General features: G+C 41.3%; 1 protein-coding gene across 5 annotated transcripts in view; it reads left to right on the plus strand.

The window, feature by feature from the left end:
• Nucleotides 1–18,499, plus strand: part of LOC128696996 (ATPase family AAA domain-containing protein 2) — a 257,949-nt gene that overhangs the window by 171,419 nt on the left and 68,031 nt on the right. For all 5 annotated transcript variants that reach the window (XM_053788480.2, XM_053788483.2, XM_053788481.2 and 2 more), the window contains one exon: nucleotides 6,694–6,879. In XM_053788480.2, coding sequence (XP_053644455.2) covers nucleotides 6,694–6,879 — 186 coding nt within the window. The remainder of the gene's footprint in view (nucleotides 1–6,693; nucleotides 6,880–18,499) is intronic.

Consider the following 18,499-nt stretch of genomic DNA (forward strand, 5'->3'; position numbering starts at 1 on the left):
CAAACATAAATATGATATGATTGGATGGTAAGTTTAGAAGTGGGTGTCCAGTGGGCTGATAGATATGAGTACAGTGGACCCTCGCCTAGCGGTATTAATCCATTCCTGAGAGCTTGTCATTAGCCGAATTAATTTTCCACATAAGAAATAATGGAAATCAAATTAATCCGTTTCTGACACCCTGAAGTATGAAAAAAAAAAATTACCATACGAAATTACATTTTTATACACCCAAAAAGAAAAAGACATGCACAATTACTACTGTATGAAATAAAGAATTCATGACACTTACCTTTATTGAAGATCTGGTGATGATTGATGGGATGGGAGAAGGGGAGATGGTGGAAGTTGTTGTTGTTTGGAAGGGAAACTCCTTTCCATGAGGACTTGAGGTAGCAAGTTCTTTTCTGGAGTTACTTCCCTTCATCTTTTAATGCCACTAGGACCAGCTTGAGAGTCACTGGGCCTCTGTCGCACAACAGATCTGTCCATAGAGCTCTGTACCTCGTGCTCCTTTAAGATTTGCCTAAAATGGGCCACAACATTGTCATTGTAATAGTCACCAACACGGCTTGCAATATCTGTGTTAGGGTGATTTTCATTCAAAAAAGGTTTGCAGTTCAACCCACTTTGCACACATTTCCTTAATCTCTCTCTTTCAATTCCATACTAGTTCTCGCCCTTTTTACTACAGGGTTGGCACTAGAAGCTTTCTTGGGGTCCATGGTGACTTATTTTGCAGTTACAAGCACTAAAAACACTGGGATAATGTGAAATGTACCGAATGTATGCGTAGATGGGACTGCACTGGCTGGCTTGCAAACACTGGTACCCACGGGGCAGCGTTGACAGGTCCTGGACGAATCACGTTGGGCGAGTTTTTTATTGTTAGGCGGGGCAAAATGTTTACGCTCAAACACTTCGTTGTGCGGATTTAACGTTATGCGATGCGTTCATTAGGCGAGGGTCCACTGTATATAGACATATAGAACAAAGTGTTATTGGGACTGTTTTGCTCAATCCTGAGTTAAACCATATCATAATAAAAGCCTAAGCTTATTGTCTTCACACAAACTGACAAGTATTCATTAGTGATCAAAATTTAAACCTTTCAAGGTCCAGAGGCCGAATTTCAAAGGGTGCACCAGTGTCCAAGAATTTTCAAAAAATAATTTTGTTATTTTTTCTTATGAAATGGTAGAGAATCCTTTTCTGAAGGTAATAAAACAAAAAAGTACGAAATTTGATGGAAAACTGACGAAATTATGCTCTCGTGAATTTTAATGTGTCAGCGATATTTACGCATTGGCGATTTTGCGGACTTTGACTCCCATTTTAGGCCAATCACATTATTCCAGTCGACCAAATTCTTAGCTATTTCACTAGCATTACTTCTATCGATTGAGCACAAGAATTCGCCAAGTCAGCTGTTTCATCTACAAAATAAAGTGGTCGGAAATTGGTAATTTGGCCAATTTAATGCAAAGTTCAAAATACTCCAATTTCAAAATAGGGTCCAGAATAAACAATGCAGGCATTCCTGGCACTAAACTAACATTTCCTCTGTTCATTAGTTACGTTTTCAGGCTTTACTAATGAATTCTGTTTTGATTTTTTATTCGCGTAATGAATTTTTATTCAAACCAAAAAATAGAAGATTTACTGTTATGCAATATTGTAATAATTGTATAAATAATATCAGCACATTTGTGAAAGTATATTAGACCTACCAGCAGGTGTTTATTAGACGTGTGAGGTCATTTGTTTACTCTTGAACATCGGCAAAATTACGGTCTCGGTTTTTTTTCTCTCATGCACTATGTGCTGCAGGATTTGTTTTATGTGGTGCACACATACCACATAGATGAATTCTCTCATATCAAGGCCAAAATTTACCACTCACAGCTTATCAGAGTGAGCTGAGCTCATGACGTGGATCTACAATTTGGACCCTCAACATAAAGCCGTAAATCTACGACACGGAGCCTCAAGGGGTTAATAAATGCACTAACCAATAACACAATAGATTCCCCACTCTAAAATATTAATGCATTCCTAAAAATCATTCATTACTCAAGTTTTCAGAACTCTGAGCTTATTTTTCCATAAGATACCCACATTATAATACGAGATGCTGTCCTCAGTCATGATATTTCATATATCATTTCATTTATTTGCTATTGAAATTAAAAATAATATACACTACAGTAATGAAAATTTGCTAGATATCATCTTCACAATCAATAAGGTACTACTGTTGAGGCCAAACGATGACACTTAAGAACATAAAGACACAATGTGCAAAACAAGCTTTTCTTGGGTCTACACTTCACTCTAACCCTCAACCCAGAGCTTGTTCTGAATATTGTTTTTATACCCATATGTATCTACACACTTCTGGTGAGACAGTAATAGTATGAATGATGGTGAAAGTGTTTCTTTTTCGGGTCACCCTGCCTTGGTGGGACACAGCCAGTGTGTTAAAAAGAAACATATAATGGAACCTCGGTTTATGGTTGATTTTTTTGTTCTGAGTTACAAGCCAAAATCCGAGTTAGGAGCGACCTTCCCCCTCAAGGGAGAATTCTTGACACTGGTGAGGGGCTCTTGATCTAGGAAATTGGATCTGTGCTCCAGTTCCCTAAATTAAGCCTGAATACCTTCCATCCCCTCCTCCCCACAGGCTCTGTATAATCTTATGGGTTTAGTGCTTCCTTATCATAATGATAATGAGCGAGCGAGCTTCAGACATGAGCGTGTTAGATAGGAGTGAATGGAGACGAATGGTATTTGGGACCTGACGAGCTTTTGGAGTGTGAGCAGGGTAATATTTAGTGAAGGGATTCAGGGAAACCGGTTATTTTATATAACCGGACTTGAGTCCTGGAAATGGGAAGTACAATGCCTGCACTCTAAAGGAGGGGTTTGAGATATTGGCGGTTTGGAGGGATATATTGTGTATTTTTTTTTTTTTCAACAAGTCGGCCGTCTCCCACCGAGGCAGGGTGACCCAAAAAAAGAAAGAAAATCCCCAAGAAGAAAATACTTTCATCATCATTCAACACTTTAACCACACTCACACATTATCACTGTTTTTGCAGATGTGCTCAGGATACAACAGTTTAGAAGCATATACATAAAAAGATACACAACATATCCCTCCAAACTGCTAATATCCCAAAACCCCTCCTTTAAAGTACAGGCATTGTACTTCCCATTTCCAGGACTCAAGTCCGAATATATGAAAATAACCGGTTTCCCTGAATCCCTTCACTAAATATTACCCTGCTCACACTCCAACAGATCGTCAGGTCCCAAGTATCATTCGTCTCCATTCACTCCTATCTAACACGCTCATGCACGCTTGCTGGAAGTCCAAGCCCCTCGCCCACAAAACCTCCTTTACCCCCTCTTTCCAACCCTTTCGAGGACGACCCCTACCCCTCTTTCCTTCCCCTATAGATTTATATGCTTTCCATGTCATTCTACTTTGATCCATTCTCTCTAAATGACCAAACCACCTCAACAACCCCTCTTCTGCCCTCTGACTAATGCTTTTATTAACTCCACACCTTCTCCTAATTTCCACACTCTGAATTTTCTGCATAATATTTACACCACACATTGCCCTTAGACAGGACATCTCCACTGCCTCCAACCGTCTCCTCGCTGCTGCATTTACCACCCAAGCTTCACATCTATATAAGAGTGTTGGTACTACTATACTTTCATACATTCCCTTCTTTGCCTCCACAGATAACGTTTTTTGACTCCACATATACCTCAACGCACCACTCACCTTTTTTCCCTCATCAATTCTATGATTAACCTCATCCTTCATAAATCCATCCGCCGACACGTCAACTCCCAAGTATCTGAAAACATTCACTTCTTCCATACTACTCCTCCCCAATTTGATATCCAATTTTTCTTTATCTAAATCATTTGATACCCTCATCACCTTACTCTTTTCTATGTTCACTTTCAACTTTCTACCTTTACACACATTCTCAAACTCATCCACTAACCATTGCAATTTTTCTTTAGAATCTCCCATAAGCACAGTATCATCAGCAAAAAGTAACTGTGTCAATTCCCATTTTGAATTTGATTCCCCATAATTTAATCCTACCCCTCTCCCGAACACCCTAGCATTTACTTCTTTTACAACCCCATCTATAAATATATTAAACAACCATGGTGATATTACACATCCCTGTCTAAGACCTACTTTTACCGGGAAGTATTCTCCCTCTCTTCTACACACCCTAACCTGAGCCTCACTATCCTCATAAAAGCTCTTTACAGCATTTAGTAACTTACCACCTATTCCATAAACTTGCAACATCTGCCACATTGCTCCTCTATCCACTCTATCATATGCCTTTTCTAAATCCATAAATGCAATAAAAACTTCCCTACCTTTATCTAAATACTGTTCACATATATGCTTCAATGTAAACACTTGATCTAGACATCCCCTACCCACTCTGAAGCCTCCTTGCTCATCCGCAATTCTGCATTCTGTCTTACCTCTAATTCTTTCAATTATAACCCTACCGTATACTTTTCCTGGTATACTCAGTAAACTTATTCCTCTATAATTTTTACAATCTCTTTTGTCCCCTTTCCCTTTATATAAAGGGACTATACATGCTCTCTGCCAATCCCTAGGTATCTTCCCCTCTTTCATACATTTATTAAACAAAAGTACCAACCACTCCAACACTATATCCCCCCCTGCTTTTAACATTTCTGTCATGATCCCATCAGTTCCAGCTGCTTTACCCCCTTTCATTCTACGTAATGCCTCACGTACCTCCACCACACTTACATTCTGCTCTTCTTCACTCCTAAAAGATGGTATACCTCCCTGGCCAGTGCATGAAATTACCACCTCCCTTTCTTCCTCAACATTTAAAAGTTCCTCAAAATATTCTCGCCATCTACCTAATACCTCCCTCTCCCCATCTACTAACTCCCCTACTCTGTTTTTAACGGACAAATCCATACTTTCCCTAGGCTTTCTTAACTTGTTTAACTCACTCCAAAATTTTTTCTTATTTTCATTAAAATTTCTTGACAGTGCCTCTCCCACTCTTTCATCTGCTCTCCTTTTGCACTCTCTCACCACTCTCTTCACCTTTCTTTTACTCTCCATATACTCTGCTCTTCTTATAACACTTCTGCTTTGTAAAAACCTCTCGTAAGCTACCTTTTTCTCTTTTATCACACCCTTTACTTCATCATTCCACCAATCACTCCTCTTTCCTCCTGCCCCCACCCTCCTATAACCACAAACTTTTGCCCCACATTCTAATACTGCATTTTTAAAACTCATCCAACCTTCTTCAACCCCCCCACTACTCATCTTTGCACTAGCCCACCTTTCTGCCAATAGTCGCTTATATCTCGCCCGAACTTCCTCCTCCCTTAGTTTATACACTTTCACCTCCCTCTTACTTGTTGTTGCCACCTTCCTCTTTTCCCATCTACCTCTTATTCTAACTGTAGCTACAACTAAATAATGATCTGATATATCAGTTGCCCCTCTATAAACATGTACATCCTGGAGCCTACCCATCAACCTTTTATCCACCAATACATAATCTAACAAACTACTTTCATTACGTGCTACATCATACCTTGTATATTTATTTATCCTCTTTTTCATAATATATGTATTACTTATTACCAAATTTCTTTCTACACATAGCTCAATTAAAGGCTCCCCATTTACATTTACCCCTGGCACCCCAAATTTACCTACTACTCCCTCCATAACATTTTTACCCACTTTAGCATTGAAATCCCCAACCACCATTACTCTCACACTTGATTCAAAACTCCCCACGCATTCACTCAACATATCCCAGAATCTCTCTCTCTCCTCTACACTTCTCTCTTCTCCAGGTGCATACACGCTTACTATAACCCACTTTTCACATCCAATCTTTATTTTACTCCACATAATCCTTGAATTTATGCATTTGTAGTCCCTCTTTTCCTGCCATAGCTTATCCTTCAACATTATTGCTACTCCTTCTTTAGCTCTAACTCTATTTGAAACCCCTGACCTAATCCCATTTATTCCTCTCCATTGAAACTCTCGCACCCCCTTCAGCTTTGTTTCACTAAAAGCCAGGACATCCAGTTTCTTCTCATTCATAACATCCACAATCATCTTTTTCTTATCATTTGCACAACATCCACGCACATTCAGACTTCCCACTTTGACAATTTTCTTCTTCTTATTCTTTTTAGTAATCTTTACAGGAAAAGGGGTTACTAGCCCATTGTTCCCGGCATTTTAGTTGACTTTTACAACACGCATGGCTTACGGAGGAAAGATTCTTATTCCACTTCCCCATGGATATAAAAGGAAAAGTAATAAGACCAAGAACTATTAAGATAAAATCAAAGAAAACTCAGATGAGTGTGTATAAATAAACATGTACATGTATGTGTAGTGTGACCTAAGTGTAAGTAGAAGTAGCAAGACGTACCTGTAATTTGCAAGTGTCTCCTATAAATTCATTGAATAAGCTGATGACTGTTTTAGAAATTTCTTCCTAAATTAAGAAAAAAATGTCTACTCTTAAAATTTATTGTTCTCATACATAGTCTTGCATCAGGTTTGACTTCATCTCCTTACCTATTATAAATTTAAAAAAAAAAAAAATCTCTCCACAGATCTTTCACGAGGCACGACGTAATCTTCCAAGTATCATTTACGTTCCACACATTGACCAGTGGTGGGGAACAACTTCAGAAACCTTGCGTGCAACTTTCATGTCTCTCCTGCTCGACCTTGATCCTTCTTCTCCACTGCTGCTATTAGCTACATCAGATACACCATATGATGAGCTGGATGCTGATGTAAGTATAGAATGTAATAACTTGTTTGTAGCTACAGCAGCAGCAGAGCTGTGCTCATGGTAATCGCTCTTAAGTACTGTAATTATTTCTTCGTATGAAATTTCCAAAAATTTCCAGTGGTTGTGATAGTTGCCGTGAGATAGTTAGATGCATATTTCTAATTTATTTTTAAGTCAGTAGCTATCTCCCATCAAGGCAGGTTGACTTAAAGAAGAAGAAACATTCACCATCATTCATCCAGTTGTCATCTTTCTAGTGTGGATTTTTTTTTTTGTGTGTAATTATCTACCTGTAGCTGTGGGAGCTAAGCTAAGCTGGCAGTACCCCTCAGTACAGTCTTCCCTATAATTATGGGCTTCCTTACTCTGGATTTCAATTATTTTTATTTCTTTTCTTCTTTCAACGTACCAGCCATATCCCACTGAGGTGGGGTGGCCCAAAAGAAAAAACTGAAGTTTCTCCTTTTAAATTTAGTAATATATACAGGAGAAGGGGTTACTAGCCCCTTGCTCCCGGCATTTTAGTCGCCTCTTACGACACACATGGCTTACAGAGGAAGAATTCTGTTCCACTTCCCCATGGAGATAAGAGGAAATAAATAAGAACAGGAACTAAAAAGAAAATAGCAGAAAACCCAGAGGGGTGTGTATATATATGCTTGAGTGAATGCGTGGGGAGTTTTGAATCAAGTGTGAGAGTAATGGTGGTTGGGGATTTTAATGCTAAAGTGGGTAAAAATGTTATGGAGGGAGTAGTAGGTAAATTTGGGGTGCCAGGGGTAAATGTAAATGGGGAGCCTTTAATTGAGCTATGTGTAGAAAGAAATTTGGTAATAAGTAATACATATTTTATGAAAAAGAGGATAAATAAATATACAAGGTATGATGTAGCACGTAATGAAAGTAGTTTATTAGATTATGTATTGGTGGATAAAAGGTTGATGGGTAGGCTCCAGGATGTACATGTTTATAGAGGGGCAACTGATATATCGGATCATTATTTAGTTGTAGCTACAGTTAGAGTAAGAGGTAGATGGGAAAAGAGGAAGGTGGCAACAACAAGTAAGAGGGAAGTGAAAGTGTATAAACTAAGGGAGGAGGAAGTTCGGGTGAGATATAAGCGACTATTGGCAGAAAGGTGGGCTAGTGCAAAGATGAGTAGTGGGGGGGTTGAAGAGGGTTGGAATAGTTTTAAAAATGCAGTATTAGAATGTGGGGCAGAAGTTTGTGGTTATAGGAGGGTGGGGGCAGGAGGAAAGAGGAGTGATTGGTGGAATGATGAAGTAAAGGGTGTGATAAAAGAGAAAAAGGTAGCTTATGAGAGGTTTTTACAAAGCAGAAGTGTTATAAGAAGAGCAGAGTATATGGAGAGTAAAAGAAAGGTAAAGAGAGTGGTGAGAGAGTGCAAAAGGAGAGCAGATGATAGAGTGGGAGAGGCACTGTCAAGAAATTTTAATGAAAATAAGAAAAAATTTTGGAGTGAGTTAAACAAGTTAAGAAAGCCTAGGGAAAATATGGATTTGTCAGTTAAAAACAGAGTAGGGGAGTTAGTAGATGGGGAGATGGAGGTATTGGGTAGATGGCGAGAATATTTTGAGGAACTTTTAAATGTTAAGGAAGAAACAGAGGCAGTAATTTCATGCACTGGTCAGGGAGGTATACCATCTTTTAGGAGTGAAGAAGAGCAGAATGTAAGTGTGGGGGAGGTACGTGAGGCATTACGTAAAATGAAAGGGGGTAAAGCAGCTGGAACTGATGGGATCATGACAGAAATGTTAAAAGCAGGGGGGGATATAGTGTTGGAGTGGTTGGTACTTTTGTTTAATAAATGTATGAAAGAGGGGAAGGTACCTAGGGATTGGCAGAGAGCATGTATAGTCCCTTTATATAAAGGGAAAGGGGACAAAAGAGACTGTAAAAATTATAGAGGAATAAGCTTACTGAGTATACCAGGAAAAGTGTACGGTAGGGTTATAATTGAAAGAATTAGAGGTAAGACAGAATGTAGGATTGCGGATGAGCAAGGAGGTTTTAGAGTGGGTAGGGGATGTGTAGATCAGGTGTTTACATTGAAGCATATATGTGAACAGTATTTAGATAAAGATAGGGAAGTTTTTATTGCATTTATGGATTTAGAAAAGGCATATGATAGAGTGGATAGAGGAGCAATGTGGCAGATGTTGCAAGTATATGGAATAGGTGGTAAGTTATTAAATGCTGTAAAGAGTTTTTATGAGGATAGTGAGGCTCAGGTTAGGGTGTGTAGAAGAGAGGGAGACTACTTCCCGGTAAAAGTAGGTCTTAGACAGGGATGTGTAATGTCACCATGGTTGTTTAATATATTTATAGATGGGGTTGTAAAGGAAGTAAATGCTAGGGTGTTTGGGAGAGGGGTGGGATTAAATTATGGGGAATCAAATTCAAAATGGGAATTGACACAGTTACTTTTTGCTGATGATACTGTGCTTATGGGAGATTCTAAAGAAAAATTGCAAAGGTTAGTGGATGAGTTTGGGAATGTGTGTAAAGGTAGAAAGTTGAAAGTGAACATAGAAAAGAGTAAGGTGATGAGGGTGTCAAATGATTTAGATAAAGAAAAATTGGATATCAAATTGGGGAGGAGGAGTATGGAAGAAGTGAATGTTTTCAGATACTTGGGAGTTGACGTGTCGGCGGATGGATTTATGAAGGATGAGGTTAATCATAGAATTGATGAGGGAAAAAAGGTGAGTGGTGCGTTGAGGTATATGTGGAGTCAAAAAACGTTATCTATGGAGGCAAAGAAGGGAATGTATGAAAGTATAGTAGTACCAACACTCTTATATGGGTGTGAAGCTTGGGTGGTAAATGCAGCAGCGAGGAGACGGTTGGAGGCAGCGGAGATGTCCTGTTTAAGGGCAATGTGTGGTGTAAATATTATGCAGAAAATTCGGAGTGTGGAAATTAGGAGAAGGTGTGGAGTTAATAAAAGTATTAGTCAGAGGGCAGAAGAGGGGTTGTTGAGGTGGTTTGGTCATTTAGAGAGAATGGATCACAGTAGAATGACATGGAAAGCATATAAATCTATAGGGGAAGGAAGGCGGGGTAGGGGTCGTCCTCGAAAGGGTTGGAGAGAGGGGGTAAAGGAGGTTTTGTGGGTAAGGGGCTTGGACTTCCAGCAAGCGTGCGTGAGCGTGTTAGATAGGAGTGAATGGAGACGAATGGTACTTGGGACCTGACGATCTGTTGGAGTGTGAGCAGGGTAATATTTAGTGAAGGGATTCAGGGAAACCGGTTATTTTCATATAGTCGGACTTGAGTCCTGGAAATGGGAAGTACAATGCCTGCACTTTAAAGGAGGGGTTTGGGATATTGGCAGTTTGGAGGGATATGTTGTGTATCTTTATATGTTTATGCTTCTAGACTGTTGTATTCTGAGCACCTCTGCAAAAACAGTGATAATGTGCGAGTGTGGTGAAAGTGTTGAATGATGATGAAAGTATTTTCTTTTTGGGGATTTTCTTTCTTTTTTGGGTCACCCTGCCTCGGTGGGAGACGGCCGACTTGTTGAAAAAAAAAAAAAAAAAAAAACATGTATGTGTAGTGTGACCTAAGTGTAAGTAGAAGTAGCAAGACTTACCTGTAGTCTTGCATATTTATGAGACAGACAAAAGACACCAGCAATCCTACCATCATGTAAAACAATTACAGGCTTTCGTTTTACACTCACTTGAAAATTGAGACACTTATGCAGCATATGGGAATCTTTATTCAGGAAACGTTTCGCCACACAGTGGCTTCATCAGTCCAATACAAAGAGGAAGGCGTAAGGAGAGGAGGAGAATGAGGTAATCAGTCCCTCAACCTGGAGTCGATGTGTTCAGTCCATCAATCTTGTAGAATGCACAGCATAGGGCCGTAGACGTGGCTTTTATACTGTAGTGAGGTGACGTGAAGCAGATGGAGGCGGGGTCATAGTGGTACCATCCACTAGTCGAAGTAGGTCTTCGTCCAAAGGTTGAACAAGTGTTGAAGAATTCTTTGTAACAAGACCCCATGATGCTGCCGTGTCTGACAGTTGTGATGAATGGTTTGAAAAACCGACAAGTTGAAAATTGAGACACTTATGCAGCATATGGGAATCTTTATTCAGGAAACGTTTCGCCACACAGTGGCTTCATCAGTCCAATACAAAGAGGAAGGCGTAAGGAGAGGAGGAGAATGAGGTAATCAGTCCCTCAACCTGGAGTCGATGTGTTCAGTCCATCAATCTTGTAGAATGCACAGCATAGGGCCGTAGACGTGGCTTTTATACTGTAGTGAGGTGACGTGAAGCAGATGGAGGCGGGGTCATAGTGGTACCATCCACTAGTCGAAGTAGGTCTTCGTCCAAAGGTTGAACAAGTGTTGAAGAATTCTTTGTAACAAGACCCCATGATGCTGCCGTGTCTGACAGTTGTGATGAATGGTTTGAAAAACCGACAAGTTGAAAATTGAGACACTTATGCAGCATATGGGAATCTTTATTCAGGAAACGTTTCGCCACACAGTGGCTTCATCAGTCCAATACAAAGAGGAAGGCGTAAGGAGAGGAGGAGAATGAGGTAATCAGTCCCTCAACCTGGAGTCGATGTGTTCAGTCCATCAATCTTGTAGAATGCACAGCATAGGGCCGTAGACGTGGCTTTTATACTGTAGTGAGGTGACGTGAAGCAGATGGAGGCGGGGTCATAGTGGTACCATCCACTAGTCGAAGTAGGTCTTCGTCCAAAGGTTGAACAAGTGTTGAAGAATTCTTTGTAACAAGACCCCATGATGCTGCCGTGTCTGACAGTTGTGATGAATGGTTTGAAAAACCGACAAGTTGAAAATTGAGACACTTATGCAGCATATGGGAATCTTTATTCAGGAAACGTTTCGCCACACAGTGGCTTCATCATTCAGGAAACGTTTCGCCACACAGTGGCTTCAGTCCAATACAAAGAGGAAGGCGTAAGGAGAGGAGGAGAATGAGGTAATCAGTCCCTCAACCTGGAGTCGATGTGTTCAGTCCATCAATCTTGTAGAATGCACAGCATAGGGCCGTAGACGTGGCTTTTATACTGTAGTGAGGTGACGTGAAGCAGATGGAGGCGGGGTCATAGTGGTACCATCCACTAGTCGAAGTAGGTCTTCGTCCAAAGGTTGAACAAGTGTTGAAGAATTCTTTGTAACAAGACCCCATGATGCTGCCGTGTCTGACAGTTGTGATGAATGGTTTGAAAAACCGACAAGTTGAAAATTGAGACACTTATGCAGCATATGGGAATCTTTATTCAGGAAACGTTTCGCCACACAGTGGCTTCATCAGTCCAATACAAAGAGGAAGGCGTAAGGAGAGGAGGAGAATGAGGTAATCAGTCCCTCAACCTGGAGTCGATTGTTCAGTCCATCAATTTGTAGAATGCACAGGGGCCGTAGACGTGGCTTTTATACTGTAAGGTGACGTGAAGCAGATTCGTGGTACCACACTAGTCGAAGTAGGTCTTCGTCCAAAGGTTGAACAAGTGTTGAAGAATTCTTTGTAACAAGACCCCATGATGCTGCCGTGTCTGACAGTTGTGAGGTCTTGTTACAAAGAATTCTTCAACACTTGTTCAACCTTTGGACGAAGACCTACTTCGACTAGTGGATGGTACCACTATGACCCCGCCTCCATCTGCTTCACGTCACCTCACTACAGTATATAAGCCACGTCTACGGCCCTATGCTGTGCATTCTACAAGATTGATGGACTGAACACATCGACTCCAGGTTGAGGGACTGATTACCTCATTCTCCTCCTCTCCTTACGCCTTCCTCTTTGTATTGGACTGATGAAGCCACTGTGTGGCGAAACGTTTCCTGAATAAAGATTCCCATATGCTGCATAAGTGTCTCAATCTTCAACTTGTCGGTTTTTCAAACCATTCATCACAACTGTCAGACACGGCAGCATCATGGGGTCTTGTTACAAAGAATTCTTCAACACTTGTTCAACCTTTGGACGAAGACCTACTTCGACTAGTGGATGGTACCACTATGACCCCGCCTCCATCTGCTTCACGTCACCTCACTACAGTATATAAGCCACGTCTACGGCCCTATGCTGTGCATTCTACAAGATTGATGGACTGAACACATCGACTCCAGGTTGAGGGACTGATTACCTCATTCTCCTCCTCTCCTTACGCCTTCCTCTTTGTATTGGACTGATGAAGCCACTGTGTGGCGAAACGTTTCCTGAATAAAGATTCCCATATGCTGCATAAGTGTCTCAATCTTCAACTTGTCGGTTTTTCAAACCATTCATCACAACTGTCAGACACGGCAGCATCATGGGGTCTTGTTACAAAGAATTCTTCAACACTTGTTCAACCTTTGGACGAAGACCTACTTCGACTAGTGGATGGTACCACTATGACCCCGCCTCCATCTGCTTCACGTCACCTCACTACAGTATATAAGCCACGTCTACGGCCCTATGCTGTGCATTCTACAAGATTGATGGACTGAACACATCGACTCCAGGTTGAGGGACTGATTACCTCATTCTCCTCCTCTCCTTACGCCTTCCTCTTTGTATTGGACTGATGAAGCCACTGTGTGGCGAAACGTTTCCTGAATAAAGATTCCCATATGCTGCATAAGTGTCTCAATCTTCAACTTGTCGGTTTTTCAAACCATTCATCACAACTGTCAGACACGGCAGCATCATGGGGTCTTGTTACAAAGAATTCTTCAACACTTGTTCAACCTTTGGACGAAGACCTACTTCGACTAGTGGATGGTACCACTATGACCCCGCCTCCATCTGCTTCACGTCACCTCACTACAGTATATAAGCCACGTCTACGGCCCTATGCTGTGCATTCTACAAGATTGATGGACTGAACACATCGACTCCAGGTTGAGGGACTGATTACCTCATTCTCCTCCTCTCCTTACGCCTTCCTCTTTGTATTGGACTGATGAAGCCACTGTGTGGCGAAACGTTTCCTGAATAAAGATTCCCATATGCTGCATAAGTGTCTCAATCTTCAACTTGTCGGTTTTTCAAACCATTCATCACAACTGTCAGACACGGCAGCATCATGGGGTCTTGTTACAAAGAATTCTTCAACACTTGTTCAACCTTTGGACGAAGACCTACTTCGACTAGTGGATGGTACCACTATGACCCCGCCTCCATCTGCTTCACGTCACCTCACTACAGTATATAAGCCACGTCTACGGCCCTATGCTGTGCATTCTACAAGATTGATGGACTGAACACATCGACTCCAGGTTGAGGGACTGATTACCTCATTCTCCTCCTCTCCTTACGCCTTCCTCTTTGTATTGGACTGATGAAGCCACTGTGTGGCGAAACGTTTCCTGAATAAAGATTCCCATATGCTGCATAAGTGTCTCAATCTTCAACTTGTCGGTTTTTCAAACCATTCATCACAACTGTCAGACACGGCAGCATCATGGGGTCTTGTTACAAAGAATTCTTCAACACTTGTTCAACCTTTGGACGAAGACCTACTTCGACTAGTGGATGGTACCACTATGACCCCGCCTCCATCTGCTTCACGTCACCTCACTACAGTATATAAGCCACGTCTACGGCCCTATGCTGTGCATTCTACAAGATTGATGGACTGAACACATCGACTCCAGGTTGAGGGACTGATTACCTCATTCTCCTCCTCTCCTTACGCCTTCCTCTTTGTATTGGACTGATGAAGCCACTGTGTGGCGAAACGTTTCCTGAATAAAGATTCCCATATGCTGCATAAGTGTCTCAATCTTCAACTTGTCGGTTTTTCAAACCATTCATCACAACTGTCAGACACGGCAGCATCATGGGGTCTTGTTACAAAGAATTCTTCAACACTTGTTCAACCTTTGGACGAAGACCTACTTCGACTAGTGGATGGTACCACTATGACCCCGCCTCCATCTGCTTCACGTCACCTCACTACAGTATATAAGCCACGTCTACGGCCCTATGCTGTGCATTCTACAAGATTGATGGACTGAACACATCGACTCCAGGTTGAGGGACTGATTACCTCATTCTCCTCCTCTCCTTACGCCTTCCTCTTTGTATTGGACTGATGAAGCCACTGTGTGGCGAAACGTTTCCTGAATAAAGATTCCCATATGCTGCATAAGTGTCTCAATTTTCAACTTGTCGGTTTTTCAAACCATTCATCACAATTACACTCACTTGGCAGGACGGTAGTACCTCCCTGGGCGGTTGCTGTCTACCAACCTACTACCTACTATTTTTATTTATTGTTTTTTATTAACACATCAGCAGATTCCCACCAAGGCAGGGTGGCCCGAAAAAGTAAAACTTTCGTCATTCACTCCACTGTCTTGCCAGAAGGGTGCTTTACACTACAGTTTATTAAACTGCAACATTAACACCCTTCCTTCAGAGTGCAGACACTGTACTTCCCATATCCAGGACTCAAGTTCGGCATGCCGGTTTCCCTGAATCCCTTTATAAGTGTTACTTTGCTCACACTCCAACAGCATGTCAAGTATTAAAAACCATTTGTCTCCTTTCACTCTTATCAAATACTCTCACACATGCTTGCTGGAAGTCCAAGCCCCTCGCACACAAAACCTCCTTTACCCATTCCTTCCAACCTTTCCTAGGCCAACCCCTACCTTGCCTTCCCTCCACTACAGATTTATACACTCTCAGTCATTCTGTCTCATTCCATTCCTTCTCTACATGTCCGAACCACCTTAACAACCCTTCCTCAGCCCTCCTGACAACAGTTTTGGCAATCCTGCACCTCCTTCTAACATCCAAACTATGAATTCTCTTCATTATATTCACACCACACATTGTCCTCAGACATGACATATCCACTGCCTCCAGCCTTCTCCTCACTGCAACTTCTCTTCAAAATCTCCCAAGAGCACAGTGTCATCAGCAAAAAGCAACTGTGACAACTCTCACTTTGTGTTTGAATCTTTATCTTTTAACTCTACACCTCTTGCCAAGACCCTCACATTCACTTCTCTTACAATGTTTTGTACCAACTGGCAATCAATATGTAGATTCGGTTATCTGACTTTGTCTGGCTTGATGGCTTTCCTATGCCTAAATCTCTCCATTTTGGTCATTATTTCCTATGAATGTCAGTAAGTGATGTATTACAAAGGTACGATGTCAGAAACACAGTTAACTAAAGTCTGAAAAAAATTATGCTCATTTAATTTTGTATTATTTGTGATTTCTAGTTTCATGGCCCTTCTATTACTGTAACACCCTCCTCCCCCTCCATCCTTCTCTTTTCCTGCAAAAACTTGAAGGGACAACTGTATTTAATTTACTATATTTTTGGGATGACTCGCAAAATCGTAATGACACGATTGCAAACAAACCATGCCACGGGCGGGATTTGAACCCGTGGTCTGGAGTTTTGAGACTCGCGGTCAGAGAGTCTCAAAACTCCAGACCGCGGGTTCAAATCCCGCCCGGGGTATGGTTTGTATTTTTGGGGTTTGGGATATTGGCAGTTTGGAGTGACTGTCTAAACTGTCGTATCTGGGCGCTTCTGCAAAGACAGTGATTATGTATGAGTGATGGTGAAAATGTTGAATGATAATGAAAGTTTTTTCTTTCTTTTTGGGTTTTTCTTTCTTTTGGGTCACCCTGCCTTGGTGGGAAACGGTCGATGTGTTAAAAAAAAAAAATGTGAACAGTATTTAGAAAAAGGTAGGGAAGTGTTTGTTGCATTTATGGATTTAGAAAAGACGTATGATAGAGTGGATAGGGGGACAATGTGGCAGATATTGCAAGTGTATGGAATAGGTAGTAAGTTACTAAATGCCGTAAAGAGTTTTTATGACGATAGTGTGGCTCAGATTAGGGTGTGTAGGAGAGTGGTCTGAGACAGGGATGTGTAATTTCACCATGGTTGATTAACATATTTATAAATGAGGGTTGTAAAAGAGGTAAGGTGGGATTAAAGTATGAGGGAATCAAATACAAATTGGGGGTTGATACAGTTACTTTTTGCTGATGATACTGTACTTTTAGGAGATTCTAAAGAAAAGTTGCTAAGGTTAGTGGACGAGTTCGGGAGGGTGTGTAAAAGTAGAAAGTTGAAAGTGAACATAGATTAGAGTAAGGTGATGAGGGTATCATATGATTTAGAGGAAAGAAAACTGGATATCACATTGGAGGAGTTGACTTGTCAGTGGATGGGTTTATGAGGGATGAGGTTAACCATAGAATTGATGGAGAAAAGGCGAGTGGTGCAGTGAGGTATCTGTGGAGACAAAAAAATGCTATCCATGGAGGCAAAGAAGGGAATGTATGAGAGTATAGTAGTACCAACACACTTATGTGGGTGTGAAGCTTGGGTTGTAAATGCTGCAGCGAGGAGACAGCTTAAGGCAGTGGAGATGTCATGTCTAAGAGCTATGTGTGGTGTTAATATTATGCAGAGAATTCATAGTGTCCTAGGTAGTAGGTTGGTAGACAGCACCCGCCCAGAGGGGTACTACCGTCCTGCCAAGTGAGTGTAAAACAAAAGCCTGTAATTGTTTTACATGATGGTAGGATTGCTGGTGTCCTTTTTTCTGTCTCATAAACATGCAAGATTTCAGGTACGTCTTGCTACTTCTACTTACACTTAGGTCACACTACACATACATGTACAAGCATGTATATATACACACCCCTTTGGGTTTTCTTCTATTTTCTTTCTAGTTCTTGTTCTTGTTTATTTCCTATCTCCATGGGGAAGAGGAACAGAATTCTTCCTCCATAAGCCATGTGTGTTGTAAGAGGAGACTAAAATGCTGGGACCAAGGGGCTAGTAACCCCTTCTGTATAAATTACTAAATTTAAAAAGAGAAACTTTCGTTTTTCTTTTTGGGCCACCCTGCCTTGGTGAGATACGGCCGGTTTGTTGAAAAAAAAAAAATTCATAGTGTGGAGATTAGGAGGTGTGGAGTTAGTAAAAGTATTAGTCAGAGGGCTGAAGAGGGGTTGTTGAGGAGGTTTGGTCATTTAAAGGGAATGAAACAAATTAGAATGACTTGGAGAGCATATAAATCTGTAGGGGAAGGAAGGCGGGGTAGGGGTCATCCTCAAAAAGTTTGGAGGGAGGGGGTAAATGAGGTTTTGTGGGCAAGGGGCTTGGACTTCCAGCAAGTATGTGTGAGCGTGTTAGATAGGAGTGAATGGAGACAATGGTTTTGGGACTTGACGAGCTGTTGGAGTGTGAGCAGGGTAATATTTTGTGAAGGGATTCAGGGAAACCAGTTAGTCAGACTTGAGTCCTAGAAATGGGAAGTACAGTGCCTGACCTTTAAAGAAGGGGTTTGAGATATTGGCGGTTTAGTGGGACATCTAAACTGTCGTATCTGAGCGCCTTTGCAATGACATTGATTATGTATTAGTGATGGTGAAAGTGTTGAATGATGATGAAAGCTTTTTTTTTTTTGGGTCACCCTGTCTCAGTGGGAGATGGCCGACATGTTTAAAATGAAAAAATAAGTTGGTGGGGATATTTGCAATTTTGACCTATAGTATTGGGGTGCTCTGGGAGGACAGTTATGGTGAAAGTGTTTCTTCTTTTTTTTGGTCACCCCCCACCTTGGTG

This window comes from Cherax quadricarinatus, chromosome 49, assembly GCF_038502225.1.
Source record: "Cherax quadricarinatus isolate ZL_2023a chromosome 49, ASM3850222v1, whole genome shotgun sequence".
In the NCBI taxonomy this organism is placed as follows: Eukaryota; Metazoa; Arthropoda; class Malacostraca; order Decapoda; family Parastacidae; genus Cherax; species Cherax quadricarinatus.